This window comes from Pleurodeles waltl, chromosome 6, assembly GCF_031143425.1.
Source record: "Pleurodeles waltl isolate 20211129_DDA chromosome 6, aPleWal1.hap1.20221129, whole genome shotgun sequence".
Classification (NCBI taxonomy): domain Eukaryota; kingdom Metazoa; phylum Chordata; class Amphibia; order Caudata; family Salamandridae; genus Pleurodeles; species Pleurodeles waltl.
The window spans coordinates 935873769-935888742 of NC_090445.1; the positions used below are offsets into that span (position 1 = coordinate 935873769).

At 39.9% G+C, this 14974-nt stretch overlaps 1 protein-coding gene across 2 annotated transcripts in view; it reads left to right on the plus strand.

Moving 5' to 3' along the window:
- The window catches only part of DPYSL4 (dihydropyrimidinase like 4), a 164647-nt gene that overhangs the window by 98571 nt on the left and 51102 nt on the right, over positions 1 to 14974 (plus strand). For both annotated transcript variants that reach the window (XM_069239749.1, XM_069239750.1), the window contains exons 11-12: positions 5730 to 5900; positions 7759 to 7938. In XM_069239749.1, the coding sequence (XP_069095850.1) occupies positions 5730 to 5900; positions 7759 to 7938 (351 nt within the window). The remainder of the gene's footprint in view (positions 1 to 5729; positions 5901 to 7758; positions 7939 to 14974) is intronic.

Genomic DNA, 14974 nt, shown 5'->3' on the forward strand with positions numbered 1-14974 from the left:
AATTCCTTTCACTACATGTATTTGTGTGGTCTGCCATCAAAGCGTAAGTCATAAAGTCAATGAGAAGTCAAAAAATGTTGCTAAAGGACTAGTTACTCTAATGTAGAAGCTGGTAATTATGTTGCTTCTTCCAGAAAAAAAAATAGTTTATTCTATTTTTCTTATGCAAGACCAATTTAACACTTATGGAGCTCTACAATTCACTTATATATATTTGCTCTCTACAGTACAGTGATATATTACTTCTCTGTGTGAATGTTTGAAGGAACAAAGAGCAGTAATATTCCCCAGTAAAATTCTTTCACTTAAGTCACATTTTCATAAGAGTACATTCCCTCCACAATGGGCTCATTGTAGAAAGTGTAGTCCTCAATTATGTTCTGAATTATCCAGATAGATTCCAAGCATATTCTTTTCTAACCTTCAAAGGAAAGCATGTAGTAGGTCAGAGTACTTATAAGAGACAAACAGTATGAATTTGTACATCAGAATAGGAATCACAAATAGGAAATCCGTATTTGCAATTTCCTATTCTGGGAATCGTAAACTGCTATTTCTACAGGGTAGAAATTGTAGTTTGCGATTTCTTAATGGCCTTTGTATTACATAAAAAAACGGATTTGGACCGTTAAGAAATGCAAAAGGACTTTTTATATCTGGCCCACATTTGGTTTTTCAGCTGTGACTTCCAAGGCAACTACTCCAGACATTGTGGAAGAGACAAGGAGCCTATATGAGATGATTACATTGAGAAGGCAAAGCAAGTAGTAGCACATGGGGATCACTTTACTGCCAAAATGCACATGCATTGTCATGCATTGCACATTGATGCACATGCAACCATTCCTTTGGATAGTTCCAAAATACTTTGTAAACCCAGAGATCACTCACGATTAAAGTACTCACCACTGGAGCACTAGTGAATAAGGCTGCAAATGTACACCTTAACAAATTGGTGTCAGTAAAAGCAAGTCACAATTGTCACAGCACTGAGAATCTCCATTTTCATACATTAGAGGTCCTCTAACCAGGTTTGGGCATGGACTAATAAGATTTTTGTATCCAGATGACTGCAATTCCAACATCAGAACCCACTTTTCTTCATGCAGTGCTAGTTCAGTACACAAACATAGCCATGCTTCATAACCTAATCAAAAAAGCATACAACATGAGTAATAATTAATGTGCTGTTTTTTCACATCCATACTAGTACAAGTGAAATGAAACTCAAGTGGACTTGCTGGCAGACACAGTAGTACCTTTGTCGCATAGGCTCTCATTATTCTAATGAGACTACTGGATTTTGAGTGGCAGAATCGCCTGCGGCTTGGGAGAATAAGTCTAACGCACTGCATGTGACACCTGTCACTCCATCCGAGTTTTGCTGTGGCTAACTAGCAGTGCCTCACCTCTACCCGGGGGCAGGGATGAATGGGCAGCCGGGCGAATGACATAATTGGTTTCTCAGGGAAGCCGTGGTCACTCAGGTCTCATCCGTTTCTCTCAGTTACCTTAGTCTCATATATAAATGACAAACAGAGGCAGTATATGTTTTAATTATGACTTTAAAAAAACGACTGCATCCTAGATAGCAAAGCGTGAGCTGCAATAACCTGGATGACACAGCATGACAGTATTAAAATTGTGACGAGGAGAGTGAAGCATAGAAATAACACTATCATATTGTCACTATGGTCAATAGACTAACTCCTACCTAGGCTATGATAGAGCACAGCATGTTAAGCTCTAATTCTGCCCTTCAGGTTCCCCTGGGAAGACATCATTCCCCATACCTGAGCAAAGGCCCGCGTCCTGCGTTAGCATCTTTAGCGAAGTATTCGCCAATCAGCATACAGTCGTGGTTCTCTGGCTGGATTCTCCCTCTAACCTGTAAGGGACAAGGAAGTGTTTTTATAACAACACAGTTGATGTTCTGAGAAAATGTTCCTACTTAAGGATGTGTGTTTTCTACGAATGTTGGAGACTAAACTTCTACCACGTTCACCGTCAATGTACCGTGCTGTAGCCTTGGAAGAAACACAGAGTGAGCAAGAATGTCTTGTTTGAGTGCTGGCCTAGGCAAAAACAGTTAGATAAACAGAAAATAAAACAAGAAAGTGGCTATTGTAACAATAATAAAGTAAAGCCGAATAAAATATATCTAGGTTAGAGTTCACAGCGGCTTGGTCTAGTGTGTTAAAATAACGTGCATAGCTAAAATGGCTACACAACACCTCCTCCGACAACCCTGCACATGCTTATGCCAGAGGGCAAAATTAGAACTGCATTTATACCCAGTTGACAGATACACATTGCAAAAGGCAATAGCACCTGTTATACAATGTCATTAATTAATCACAGCCAGGAGATTATACCTGTGAAGGTCATATGCCCAAAACAGATGACAACTGGCAATATGCACAGCTTTATCAAGGACAAAATGTGTATCCTGTTACAGGACATACAGCCTAATGTAAAGTAGGGTGAAAACACAGCTATCCATAAAAACAGATAAGATACAGCCTGCAAGTGGATCCGGGCCACAACACAACATAGGCTGGGTGTAGTTCAGCTCAATGACAGATATGGCTGAATTTTCAAAAAAAGGATCACCCTTGCTCAGTTACAGGGCCTAGCCTTGTACTTGATTGGGAGAGGGACACTAAAGGTGATCGGACTGGATTTGGCTGTATCCGTTACATCTAACCTCCACATTACATAATCACTCCATATCCCTGACCAGCATTACAAAAGCGCAGAGAATCATTGTATGAGTGAGAACAATCTTCCCCACCAAACAATACTACCTTAGCAGAATGACTTACAATAGTGACAGGATGGAGTCTTGGGCATTTCTGAATGAGGTCTATGGTAAGGTCATTTATTTTTTTCAATCTTTCTAGCATAGATAGTGTTTTGTTGACAGTGATGAAATGAGTGTTTCTGTTTAGTGATACAAACATACACAACAAACAATGCTTGTGTATCAGTGTTTAAATACATACTACTCTATGCATCTTCAGAAAGGTGTAAATGTGATGCCGGAGGTAAATGTCTGCACCACTGACACACTCTCTATGAAGTTCTGCTACACCTCGGCACTGGCCCACTGAAAGATCAGCATACCAAATGTCCAGTCAATCACATGTTACCTTTTACAATCAAAAAGCTTAGTTGTATGGTGATGTCTACGAATTTCTGGTACAAATGTTACGCAATTAGCTTTACATTAGTCCAGTGCCTCTCAAGGGCTTATAGACCTGGCCGTTATCAATGCCACCTTACGTGAGTGTCTCTGAAAGGTTAGTTGGGCTAAGATAGAATCTGTCATGTTCTAGGCAAATACCTCTGTGGTGCTGAGGTGGCGCTCGGAAAAAGTTACAGAATAAACAAATGCCTTCTGAAAAATAGAAAGTCCTAGGGGTAGTCATTCCCACACACAGTTGGCATTACAGAAAGAGGGGCCATCCTAGATTAGACCAAGCTTTAGCTAGTCACCAGTAAGGTATTTCCCATCCTGGGTACAGCCAGTAACTTGTGGCTTTTATTATTGAGGGTAAGTATGGTGAAGGAATATTGTGAAAAGATTTATGGAGCTATGGCAATGGTTTGCGACAAACATGTCTCATCAGTGCTAAACTTAATTGCATTTATGTTAGTGCCTGTGGATTCCAGTATACTTTGAGAGTCAAATATTAATGTCTACCTAGATTGGTGTCCAATGCCAGATCATTGCTTCTGAGAAGAGGCTGAAAACTGTCAAGTCTGAATGATAACCCTCAGTGTCTCCATGTTTCAAGGTGAGGTGATAGGAGTTTAGCAGTTTAATATTATAACATAAACCTGCAGTGCCTGTTCAAGCAGCCATTGCATAAACACAACCATGTATATTCAGATGTCTTCCTTTCCCTCTCTGTCTTGAATATACCTTTGTGTAGTGCAATCTTTAGATGTTGGATGCAGTCGTGAGTCCCATAATAGGTTTATCCAATCCACATTCATTGATGGGTTAATAGAGTCTCTGTAAGGGGGATTAGTTAACTTTTGTAGTACTAGGCTATGCTTCCTTAAAGTTTGTATGTCAGAATAAAATGTACAGAAATATTTTCTGAAAAAAATGTCATGACTTAAATATGGTTGTCAAATTTGCTGCATATTTCCATTATTAACGCCAATTGGGTGACAAAAATGTAGGATAAAGTCATTACATGAGATATTTTCTCAGAACAGTACTGTACCTTCCTCAGTATCATAGCCCCTATCTGAGCATTGTAAACATAATTTTGTAGTCTTGTCCATGAGTGGGATATTGATTGTACTGAAAGGGTAGGCTTCTCTTGTTTACGCATGGCATCATTTTAGCGTCCATGTGCTTATAACCTGCTTCTTACCATAATGTCTTGACAATTGGGTGGTTTTCTAAAAGCAGTGAAGGCCAACCATTGAATTTCTCTCACAATGTTTCATCTTGCTGCAGAATGGATTACAATTTCCTTGCATCATTACCTAGGTTTGGGTTTCAAACTGTGAATGTGAGTCATAACACCCAGATCCCTACTCTAGGCTTCCCCTGCACTGTATTCCAACATATCACTCTGTGAATTTGGTAACCTGTGATTCTATAATATCCATAGTATATGATGTCAGATATGAAAACCAGTGTATTGCCATGTAATCCCACTCTGATGTGTATAAGCATATCCTATTGAATGCTATTTCATGGAAGCATATAGTGGCAAGTTTGTGTGCTTCAGATAAAAGCTACCACTGTTTAGATGGCTGTTTTTTATGTTTCACGTAAAAGCTGCCACTCTTTAGATGGCTGTGTCAGCTGTTGTTTTGTGATGCACCCTGATATGCAGCCAGCTGTCTGGTATACATGGTAGTGTCCTATAAATGCATTGTTTTCTATTGAGTAGACATTGTTTAGTGTTGATATTTGGATGAAATTAATTAAAACACCTATAGAAAGGAAAGAGGTTCTGCTCCCCAACCTTCCAAGTTAAGCTGTTTCCCTCAATGTAGCACAGCTATGTTAATGGACTCCTGATTAAATGTGAAAACTGAGGTCCCATTCATGCTTCCATTGTGCTACCCATCATTTTTAGATATGTGCCATCTCCAAAGGTGAAATAGTTGTGGATTAGACTGAGTCCCATGGGCTTGGCTACAGTGTCATTTAGAGGGTCCCGAACTCTAAGGTCATTTTAGGAGAATGTAATATTTATGTACAGTTGATTCCAAATCCATAATTACATAATTGTTCCTGTTGGAGGAGAAATGGTAGCATTGTGTTTTTTAAATAGATCAGTGGTTTCTTTGATGTAGCTGGGGGCTCTTTCTTATGAACTCCCCCTTGGACTTGTAAGTTAAAAATCCATTTTATTAATAGCTTAACTAATGTAAGAATGGTCCATCATGAAAGTAGGTATATCAATGTTTTTTAGTCTCATTAAGGTATTATTAACTGCTTTCTTCACATGAATGGTATTAATATTTTGCTTGGCCCACTTCTCACAAAGAACCTGAACACACATGTATTGTTTTGTAAGTGTATGTATGTATACTGAGAAATTACAGTACATTCTACTCTTGACAGGTTTAGATTTGTAGACTAACATGTGAAACTACCATGCTGCATTGAAACATCTTTATTATATTTTGCTTTAAAAGGTGCATATTTCTTCATGTCTTATTTGAATTAGTCAACATTTTTTGTCTATTTTCAGATGTCAGGAAAGATGGATGAAAATGAATTTGTTGCTGTAACAAGTACCAATGCAGCCAAGATATTTAATTTTTATCCTAAAAAGGGAAGGATTGCAGTAGGTTCTGATGCTGACCTGGTGATATGGAACCCGAAAACAGTAAAAATTATTTCAGCAAAGATGCATAATCTGGTAAACATACTTATTATCTTATTTCAATGCTTAGATTCTGGCACTTTTTAGATTCTGGAACAAAGTGTCATATTTTGTATTGGAATACAGTACAGTGGTCATGCAGGCTTTGTTGTAAATTGTAATACATCATATGTCTTAAATTTACACAGGACCCATCATGACACATGACCTGATGGACTACAGTGCTGAAGATTGGCTGGGCACTTTTGCAGTGTAGCGTAGTATGGTACTGTGCAGACAAATCAATTCTCCTCATTCTATTTTGATTGACATTTAAATGTGGGTCTTCCCATAAAGCTGTCTTCCTTATTTTTTAAAGTACTTCAACACCTAGGTTCTTACAGTGAATTTAAAAAAGAATGAGAACAAGGAAAATAAAAGAAAAGAAAAGGAAAAAGAAAGAAAACATACAATGATAGAAGTGTAGAGAGAGAGCCTCATGATTTTAAATCGAAGTGAGGAAAAGTCAGGCATGTTTTCCTGAAGAGCTCACATTCTGAAGCTTTCCTTGAAAATACTTTCAGGGCATAGAGCCAGACTGTTTCAAATCCTCAGACAAGAGATCTACTTTAGTGGGCATTTTCAATGTCACTGTCTGCTTATTATAATGTCTATCACTAATCCCTGTTAAATATTCTCAAAGAGTACTGCATCCATCTCAGGTAATCTGACTTCTTTTTTCAGAAAAGGTCATTCAGAAGTGAAACCCAAGATACCAGTTATTGATGTAGACATGGATGTGGCACTGTTTGTGAATACATAAAGTATGATTAAACAGATTATATTAGTAGTCAGAGTTTATTTATAATATTCTTGATCAGGCAGTCATAGCATAGTTGTAATTTGATTGTAAATAGTCAGCCTGATTTACTAGAAGAGAGGGTAAAAGGGATTCTTCTATTAAATGGTACACCTTCCATTGACATTGTGACCACCAAAACCAGCAAAGATGGACTTATATCCCTGGTTGTTGTGCGTCTGGCACAGTTATTTCATCTTCAACTATGGTGCATTACCATCTTCATATAAAATAGTAAACAAGCAGTACCAATAGGGGTCATAGGGCCACCGCATGTTCTAGTGGAGTCAAATTTGTGAAAAACTAACATAGAAATGTTCATGAACTCTCACCAAAAGGTAAGCCTTTTGTCCTAATAGGCTAGGAAACAGTATCCTCTTATGTGTGTGATACCACACTTGCTAGTGGTGTACTGTACAGTACATTGTCTTCACAGATATTGTAGAAATTGTCCAGTCTGACACTGATGTTGGAGACATTTCCATCAATTTCAGGAAGCATAGCCAAAATAGAAACTTTGTGGGCAACCCTTGACTGTCATACTGGAGAAATCAAAATATAGAAGAATGTGTACTGCGAGTGTGACTGGATACTCACATATCAAACACCTGTGGATGGAAATTCTGCTAGCAAAACTCAAGATCAAACTGATAGTCTCTGAATTATCAAATACTACTGCCCTGCTAAAGGACAAACAAGTATAATGTTTAAAATTATTTTTAAAATGTTTTAATCTAATCATTTGTCACGGAGTTATATTTAATCACATGTTTTGTCACTTCCAGTCTATTATCCAATCTTGTTGAAATATCTTTATCTTCTCCTACCAACCTTTTCTAAACCTTTCTGCAGCACTTTGGATTTTAAATGTGCTCATCGAAACAGGCACCGTTTTTACTAATGATTTACATATTTTTTTGGGAGAAATTAATAAGTTTGTTTTGTTTCTTTGTATATGACTTACCTAGTACTTCAATAATGCAAACTATTATCTTTATTTTTTCAGTTGGAAACTTTCATACTTGACATGCTAAGATCTCGATTTTGTATTGCCAGGCTGTTGATTGTAACATATTTGAAGGAATGGAATGTCATGGTGTTCCTGAAGTTGTTATAAGTCAAGGCAAAATTGTTTTGGAAGATGGAAATCTCCACGTCAGTCAGGGATCAGGGCGTTTTATTTCAAGAAAACCATTCCCAGACTTTGTTTACAAAAGAATAAAGGCAAGAAGTAGGGTAAGGATGATTAAAAATACATTTCAACTTTCCTACTGATCATGGATGTTTACTATCAAAAATTTTGTAATTCTGTGGACTGGCCTTTTTATGTTTTATCATATTTTGTCTATGTTTCACTAATTTTCCAGAATAGATGCACATTCTTGTTAACAGATCCCTCCAGCACAACTAGTATGCACCATGTGCATTAAAACAAATAGAGTACTATACTAAAGGCTTACATAAAGTTGTTATAGTTATTCCTTCAGGATTTGGGCCCTCATTACGACTTTTTCAAGACCGCCAAAGCCGCGGCTGCCAGATGACTGCCACATTAAAAGTGCTGAGGGATTTCCACCAGAAATCAGGCAGAAATCCATCAGCAGTCGTGTTGGCAGTTGGCGCTGAAGAGGCAGTCCCACCACCAGCACCACCACTCCAAAAGGACGCTGCACAGCGTATTACGACCAGTAATATTGTGTGGCAGTGTCCTGATGGCAGGGTGCTGCTGGCGGTGGAAGCGAATGGGGATCCCTCTCCTCAGGGACGACCTCCTTGACGGATGAGATAAGTTGATCATCTGACGGGGTGGGGGTGTTGAGTGAGTGTGTGTGGTGTCTGCCTGTGTGTTTGAATGTGGGGGGGTGTTGAATGCGTGCGTGTGTTAGTGCGTGTTTGAATGTATGAATGCGGGGCTGAGTGTTAGTGCATGTTTAAATGTATGAATGTGGGGGTGAGTGTGAGTGCATGTTTGAATGTATGAATGTCGGGCTGAGTGGGGGTATGTTATGTTTGTGTATTCGTGGGTGAGTGGGGGTGTGTGAATGCGTTGTGGAGGGGAGAGTGTATGTGTGTGTGCAGCGGTGTATGTGTGAGTGTGAATGGGGGTGTATGTCGAGGTTGCGTGGGGGGGTGTTTGTGTGCATATAGGAGTGTTTGGGTGCATGCATGGAGGTATGTTGATGTGTGCAAGTGTGTCGCTTATTCCTGTTGCCAGGATGCAAGACTGGCAGCATTTTGCTGGCGGTGCGACTGCCAGGAAAATGTTGGTGGTCTCCCGCCTCGTTATACTGCTGGCGGTATGGCGAGGTCCGCCGTGCTGGAGATGCTAACTCCAGCATGGTGGACCGAGGAAAAGCGGCGGATAGGCCGAAGCCAAACCACTGACCTTATCATATGGCGGTCTTCACTGCCGGCCTGTTGGGCCATAGTATCAAAAAGATGTATTGCATGAGTTGTATGATGATAAAGTCTCAGAAAGTTATAAAAATAGTCATTTGAGGAGATGCAATTCTTCAGAAGGGCCTGCACATAATGAATGGACAACACATTCAGTATCCCTCTAATATCTTTGAAACAGCTGTGCGAAAGATTTTGGGCCCAGATTATATCTTGGTGTTAAGGATACTCTATCACAACGGTGACAGAGTATCCTTACATCCAACAAAGTATCCTTAAAGAATAGTCTGCACACCCAATTTATATGCATTGGTGTAACCATGGTTAAACCTCTCTAATGGCCTGATGGAGTAAGGGCCATAGGAGCTTGAACTCTTTGTCTGCCCACCTAACATAGAGAGTCAGTCATAGTGGTCAGTTTACACTGTCCATCACCGCCATAAAAATCCTTGTGGAAAGGAGCAGTGAAAACTGCAAAATGATTCTCTCGCCATGGGAGATAACTCCTTTGGCCAGCAGAGCATTTGCTTTTTTATTTTCAAAAACAAAATCCTGCTTTAGAAATTTATTTTTGAAGAAAAATAAATTGGATGAACAGTCTCAATAGGGAGACTGCCATATCCTGAAGAGCAGCAAAGCAATTTATGTATTATGTAACCGCTACTATCTACAGTATTTCTTGACACAGTCCTCCTTTTCCTACTTCTAACAGAGTACATAAATGGTATAGTTCTTCATGAGCACCAGAGAGGACAAAACAAAAGAGCCACAAGCACAGCATAAACTGTGTGATTATTGAAGATCTTTAATCAATATTGATTTATTAGAATAATGACCCAAAATGATTAACTATTTAATCCTCTTGAAGAATAGAGAAACAAACTTTTAAGGGCCTAGGGGTAAGGTTTCTGAACAGGTTCTTACAATGGGCAGTAAAGGAAAAAACAAGTTCTAATATCTTCTCTGTTCCCAGATGAGGATGTCTAAATATCGTTAAGAAGTTAATATATTTAAAACAAAACGAGGAAGGGGAAAACCGGACAGGTATGGCAATACCTAATACAAAAAGGGGAAAACAGGACAGGCCTGCATTTGTACCACCTGGGTTCATCTATCCTCAAAATTATAACTACCCAACAAATTTGGGGTACATAAGCATAAAACTTGTTGCCCATGTAAGCTTTAATCAAGAACATAAGACATCCATGAAATGGGTGAGTAAACGTTGATAGAAAGTAAGGAAGAACCTCAAATAGACATAGTTCTTCCTCAAAAAGCCAACCTTTTACAGGGCCCTTTTTTCTTTTCCCTCACTTCAATAAATTACTTTGCTTCTTTTTTTTAAATACAATTTTATTTCATTAACATAGCCATCACAAATCGGGGCACATTACAGCATGAATATATCATGATCTTATGTGCAGTACATTATTCATGTAAAGTTACTTAGCAAATTTGTACAAGTTACAGAATCAATGCACATAATGCGAGATAAAATAGGGCTTCTCAACTCCAAATTAATTTACCTCCCACCCAGTCACCCCCAAATTTGCCTCTCATGCCATGCTGTCCCATTTGTGTGCCATCACTGGGAACATATCACCTGCTCAGTTCTCCAACATGCACAAAGATTTACAGGTCCCTCTCTGTTATGGGATCTGATGAATCTAGTCAGTCTCTCCATGTAAACTATCTGCATGGTGTCGGTACCTCTTGTTGTGTCCAGCCCGGGGTTTTTGAGATAATCTACCAGAATCTCCCAGGCTCGAGCCATATCAATCAGACCACGCCCCCTCTTCACCTCATAAAGTAAGACAGCACTCTGAAATCCTGCCCACTTAACAAGCTCTTCTCACCATTTATCCAGCCTGGGACCCTGTGGCCTTCCAATGTATCGTAATATCCAGTTCTGCAAGTGTCAGAGCCAGGTCCATAACCTTAGTAGTAGTCTTACTTTTGCTTGGGGGTGGGGACCCCCCAAGTAAGCAGGCCACAGGAGTGCAAGGAATCGTCCGCTGGGTAATGCCATTAATAACATCCATCACCTCCACCCAAATCCCAGTCAGCGAGGGGCAGTCCACAGCATATGAAACATCCACTATGTGAGTTCACCACATCTGGACTGGTCACCTCAGTTGTGTTGTAAAACCTATTGATTCTGCCAGGCATGAGATAAGCTCTGTGCAAGAAATAGAAGTTTATTAATTTAAACCTGGTATTTTGAGATACTGCAGGGGTACTTTCAATGATCTTTCCCCAGTCCGTATCAGTAATCTGGATTTCTAAATCTAAATCCTCCTCGCATTTCATCGTTGCTTAGTCAGGGGTCTTATAGTATCATCCCACAATGCCTGATAGACATCTGTAACCACTTTAATGCGGCCAGTTGCAGTGCAGAGCAGCTGGCAGCATTTATTGGTGGGGGGGTTCAGCAGTTCCAGTTCCCCAGTGATTTCTGATTGTGGTCACCACTGCTTGGTGCAATAAGAATTGCCCCCCCCGACAGCTCAAAAGTATGAGGTAGGTCCTCAAATGGGAGAAGTTCACGTCTCTGAAGAGGTCCAGCATTCGGGTCACTGCACAGGCAGCCCACTCCACAAGCCACGCAAAACACCAGCCCAAGCCATTAGTTTCAGACACTGCAACAGCAAGTCTGGTGAGTAAGGTGTTTTAGTACAGGTTTGCTGAAAGCAGCACTGCCAACAGAGCTGCATAATCAGTTATTCCTGGAAGTTCCCCTGAAGGCTTTGATAGGGGTCAAGAGAACCCGGAACAGGCCTCAAGATTCTAGGATCGCAGAGAGGGCCTCTCCATTGGGGTCCATCCGGGAGTAGATCTACTGGTTGAATCATTGCAGAGGTGTTGCCAGGTAATGAGCTTCTAGGTCTGGTGCAACCAGTCCCCCTTCATAACTGGATGCTGTAATTAGGACATTGTCACTCTTTGCCTGCCCGACCCCCACATTAGCTCAATCAGCAGTGTCTCAAGGTTTCGTAAAAGCCAGCAGGGAACAAGTAGGGGTAATGTCAAAAAAATGTAAAGCAGCTAAGGAAGTGCTACCATTTTGGCCACACTACACTAGTACGTAGGGCCCTGGTTTCTGCACCAATATTACCGTTGAGGAGGTCCTGGGGGTCATTATAAATATTAACCCCTAGATGTTTCCAGCATGTCTCTTCCCTTGTCAAGCCGCACAGATCCCGGGGTGGAGTTGCCGCAACACAAAGCAGAAACAAGTGGGATTTCGGCCAATTAATGCACAAGCCTGACACCTTCCCAAAGCTCTCAGATGAGCTACCATGCCTGGTAAATCTGGAGCAACATAGCGAAGGAGAAATAACATGTTGTCAGCATACAAAGCTGCAAAGTGAGAAGTGCCTCGACTTCCAGCCCTCAATAGAAAATGCCAGTGCATGCTCTGTTAGCTCATGGTTCCAAAGCAGTGGCTAAAAGGAAAGGGAAGCATGGGCACCCTTATCTGGCCCCACCTTGTAAGAGTCTGAGATCGACCTACCAGTGTAAACCCCCGCCTTGGACCTTGAATAGAGGAGTTTAGTCCAATCTAAAAAGCCTGCCCCAGGCCCATTCATGGCATCATCTCTTATAGGTAGTCCCATATTAGGCTGCCAAAGGCTTATTCAACATCTATGACCATGACCACTGCCATTTATCTTCAGAGTCATTGGCTAGGAGTGATAAGAGTCTACGAATATTAAGTGCTGTATTGCACCCTGGTATAAAACCCACCTGGTCAATTTATTATTTGCTTGGTGTCATTAAAGAAAAACAATGCTGATGCCATGTCAGAATGAATTATGGATGCAGATTATTTTAATCTGGAGTAAATTCCCCAAGTGAATTCCTGTACTTCTATTTATTCATTCGTTATTAAGCAACTGTGTTATGTTCATATGTTCCATAATTGTTGAATGCCTGTTTGTGTCGGTGTTCTGTCACTGTTTGTTCTGTCCGGGGGTTCCGACGATGTCAGTTGGAGCACATCTGACAGAGGGCGCAGTGGTGGTTTCTTACCAGGATCTAAAGAATAATAAAGTCTTACCTAAGGTTTCTCCAAGCCTCTGTGACTCCTTGAGGGACATCATAACAAACTATGTACAGCATATTTGGGTGACGTTGAACTGTTACTACTGCGTTAGTTTTCATGTAGGTGAAATGTTATATATTTTATCTCAAGAGCCTCTGCCCATCACGCTTTGCCTCAACCGACATAGATTTCTCGTACTGGAACTTCCTGACAGCAGAAGCATAACACAAAATAATGAGGTCTTCTGTGAGAGTTGCTGAGAAGTTTCAATGTTTCATGTAGGCTAGCCACGCCTGACATATAAGAACATTGCCTGAGTGTGGAATCCTGAGAAGACAGGACCCATCTTCTCCACAGTGACTGGAGAGGTTTGCATAATGCCATTGCCTCCCAGTCATCACTTGGTCATACGAGGGGATAAACAAGATCAGTTATAACCTTCTATTGAAATGCTTTATAACAGTTTTGTGCATGTCACTACTCAAGTGACTTTCAAAAAGTAGTGTTTTTAAAAGAATCTAAAACATTCTTTTGAGCATTATATCAGTTTTATGATATTACAAACAATAAAATAACAAAAACGTCACTGTCATTGACAAATTAATTCATGAACACATTGACTGTATATATTTAGATATGTGCCACTAAATCATTTTTAAACTGATTTCCAGAAATTGCACCTCGTAATGTGGTTCACAGAGTTCATGAGGTCAGAGCTGAATAGCTCACTTTTTTTTAAAAGAAAATTTGGATAATGACTTTCTTTAAAATGAGGTAGTTCTGCCTTTTTTAGGATCCAGGTGAAGTGCCCCAGGTTATTTGGGCTACAGCACACATGCCAGCCCAGTGAAAGTCTAGAAAGTAAACACTGACATGGTTCTACCCAGAGGCTTAAAGAACGGGACGGCATAAACTGTCATTTGTCTTTAAAAAATGAATTAAAGACTACGGTAGTGGCAGGCTGAGTAAAGCAGCATTTTTCAGTGTCACATTTGTTCACATCACAGGGAACAGACAAATACTGCACACTAAGTGGTTTAGAAATTCAATGGTGGTCTGTGAAACGTAAAATACACTGGAAGAGCAAAATAGATGTCCTAAATGTTCTTATAGTAATCTGTTCATAAACCATTTAACCCAGCATTTAAAATATAAAGCAAGTACAATTACTTTAAAGTACACTTAATAATTAAATCCTTTGTCATCAAAAGAAGTTAAAGCAAAATCTGCCAGTTTATTACTCTAAACAACGAAATATTCTCATAAAGGCAGCGGAAGCGGTGTCACCCACCTTTTAGCAGCAAACACTATATAGCTGTATATATATTGGCTCAGAACGTGTTACAATTATTGGCATTATTATGATATCTGGCAAAATTAAGTAAGAATGCTTGGAGCAGATGTCATTAGACATATACACAAAAGAGCATTAAGAAAGAATTGATAATGTTTAGTTCTTCTTTAATGTACCTAATTATCTCTGCGTACTCAGACGGATATGGGCATATACGTTTCACTGTTATTATTTGTTACCTGATGTTAACAATTACATTTAAGCTCTCCTTCATGCAGAGCTATGTTATACTTAGATCAACATTTCAGTAATTTCTATACAGGCAGATTTTATTGGGACGTACCCAAGAGTGAAATAAACCCAATTCACTGAAAGTAATTTCTACAAAAATGCATATTATAGCCTTATATCCCACTGGTGAGGGCAATATCAGTTGTTAAAGGCTACCGTCTTGGGCCTATAAAGAGGGAAAGGGCCTTTAACAACCCGGTATAGCAAGAGGCAGAAGGGCTATAAGGCGATTAGAATATTTCACC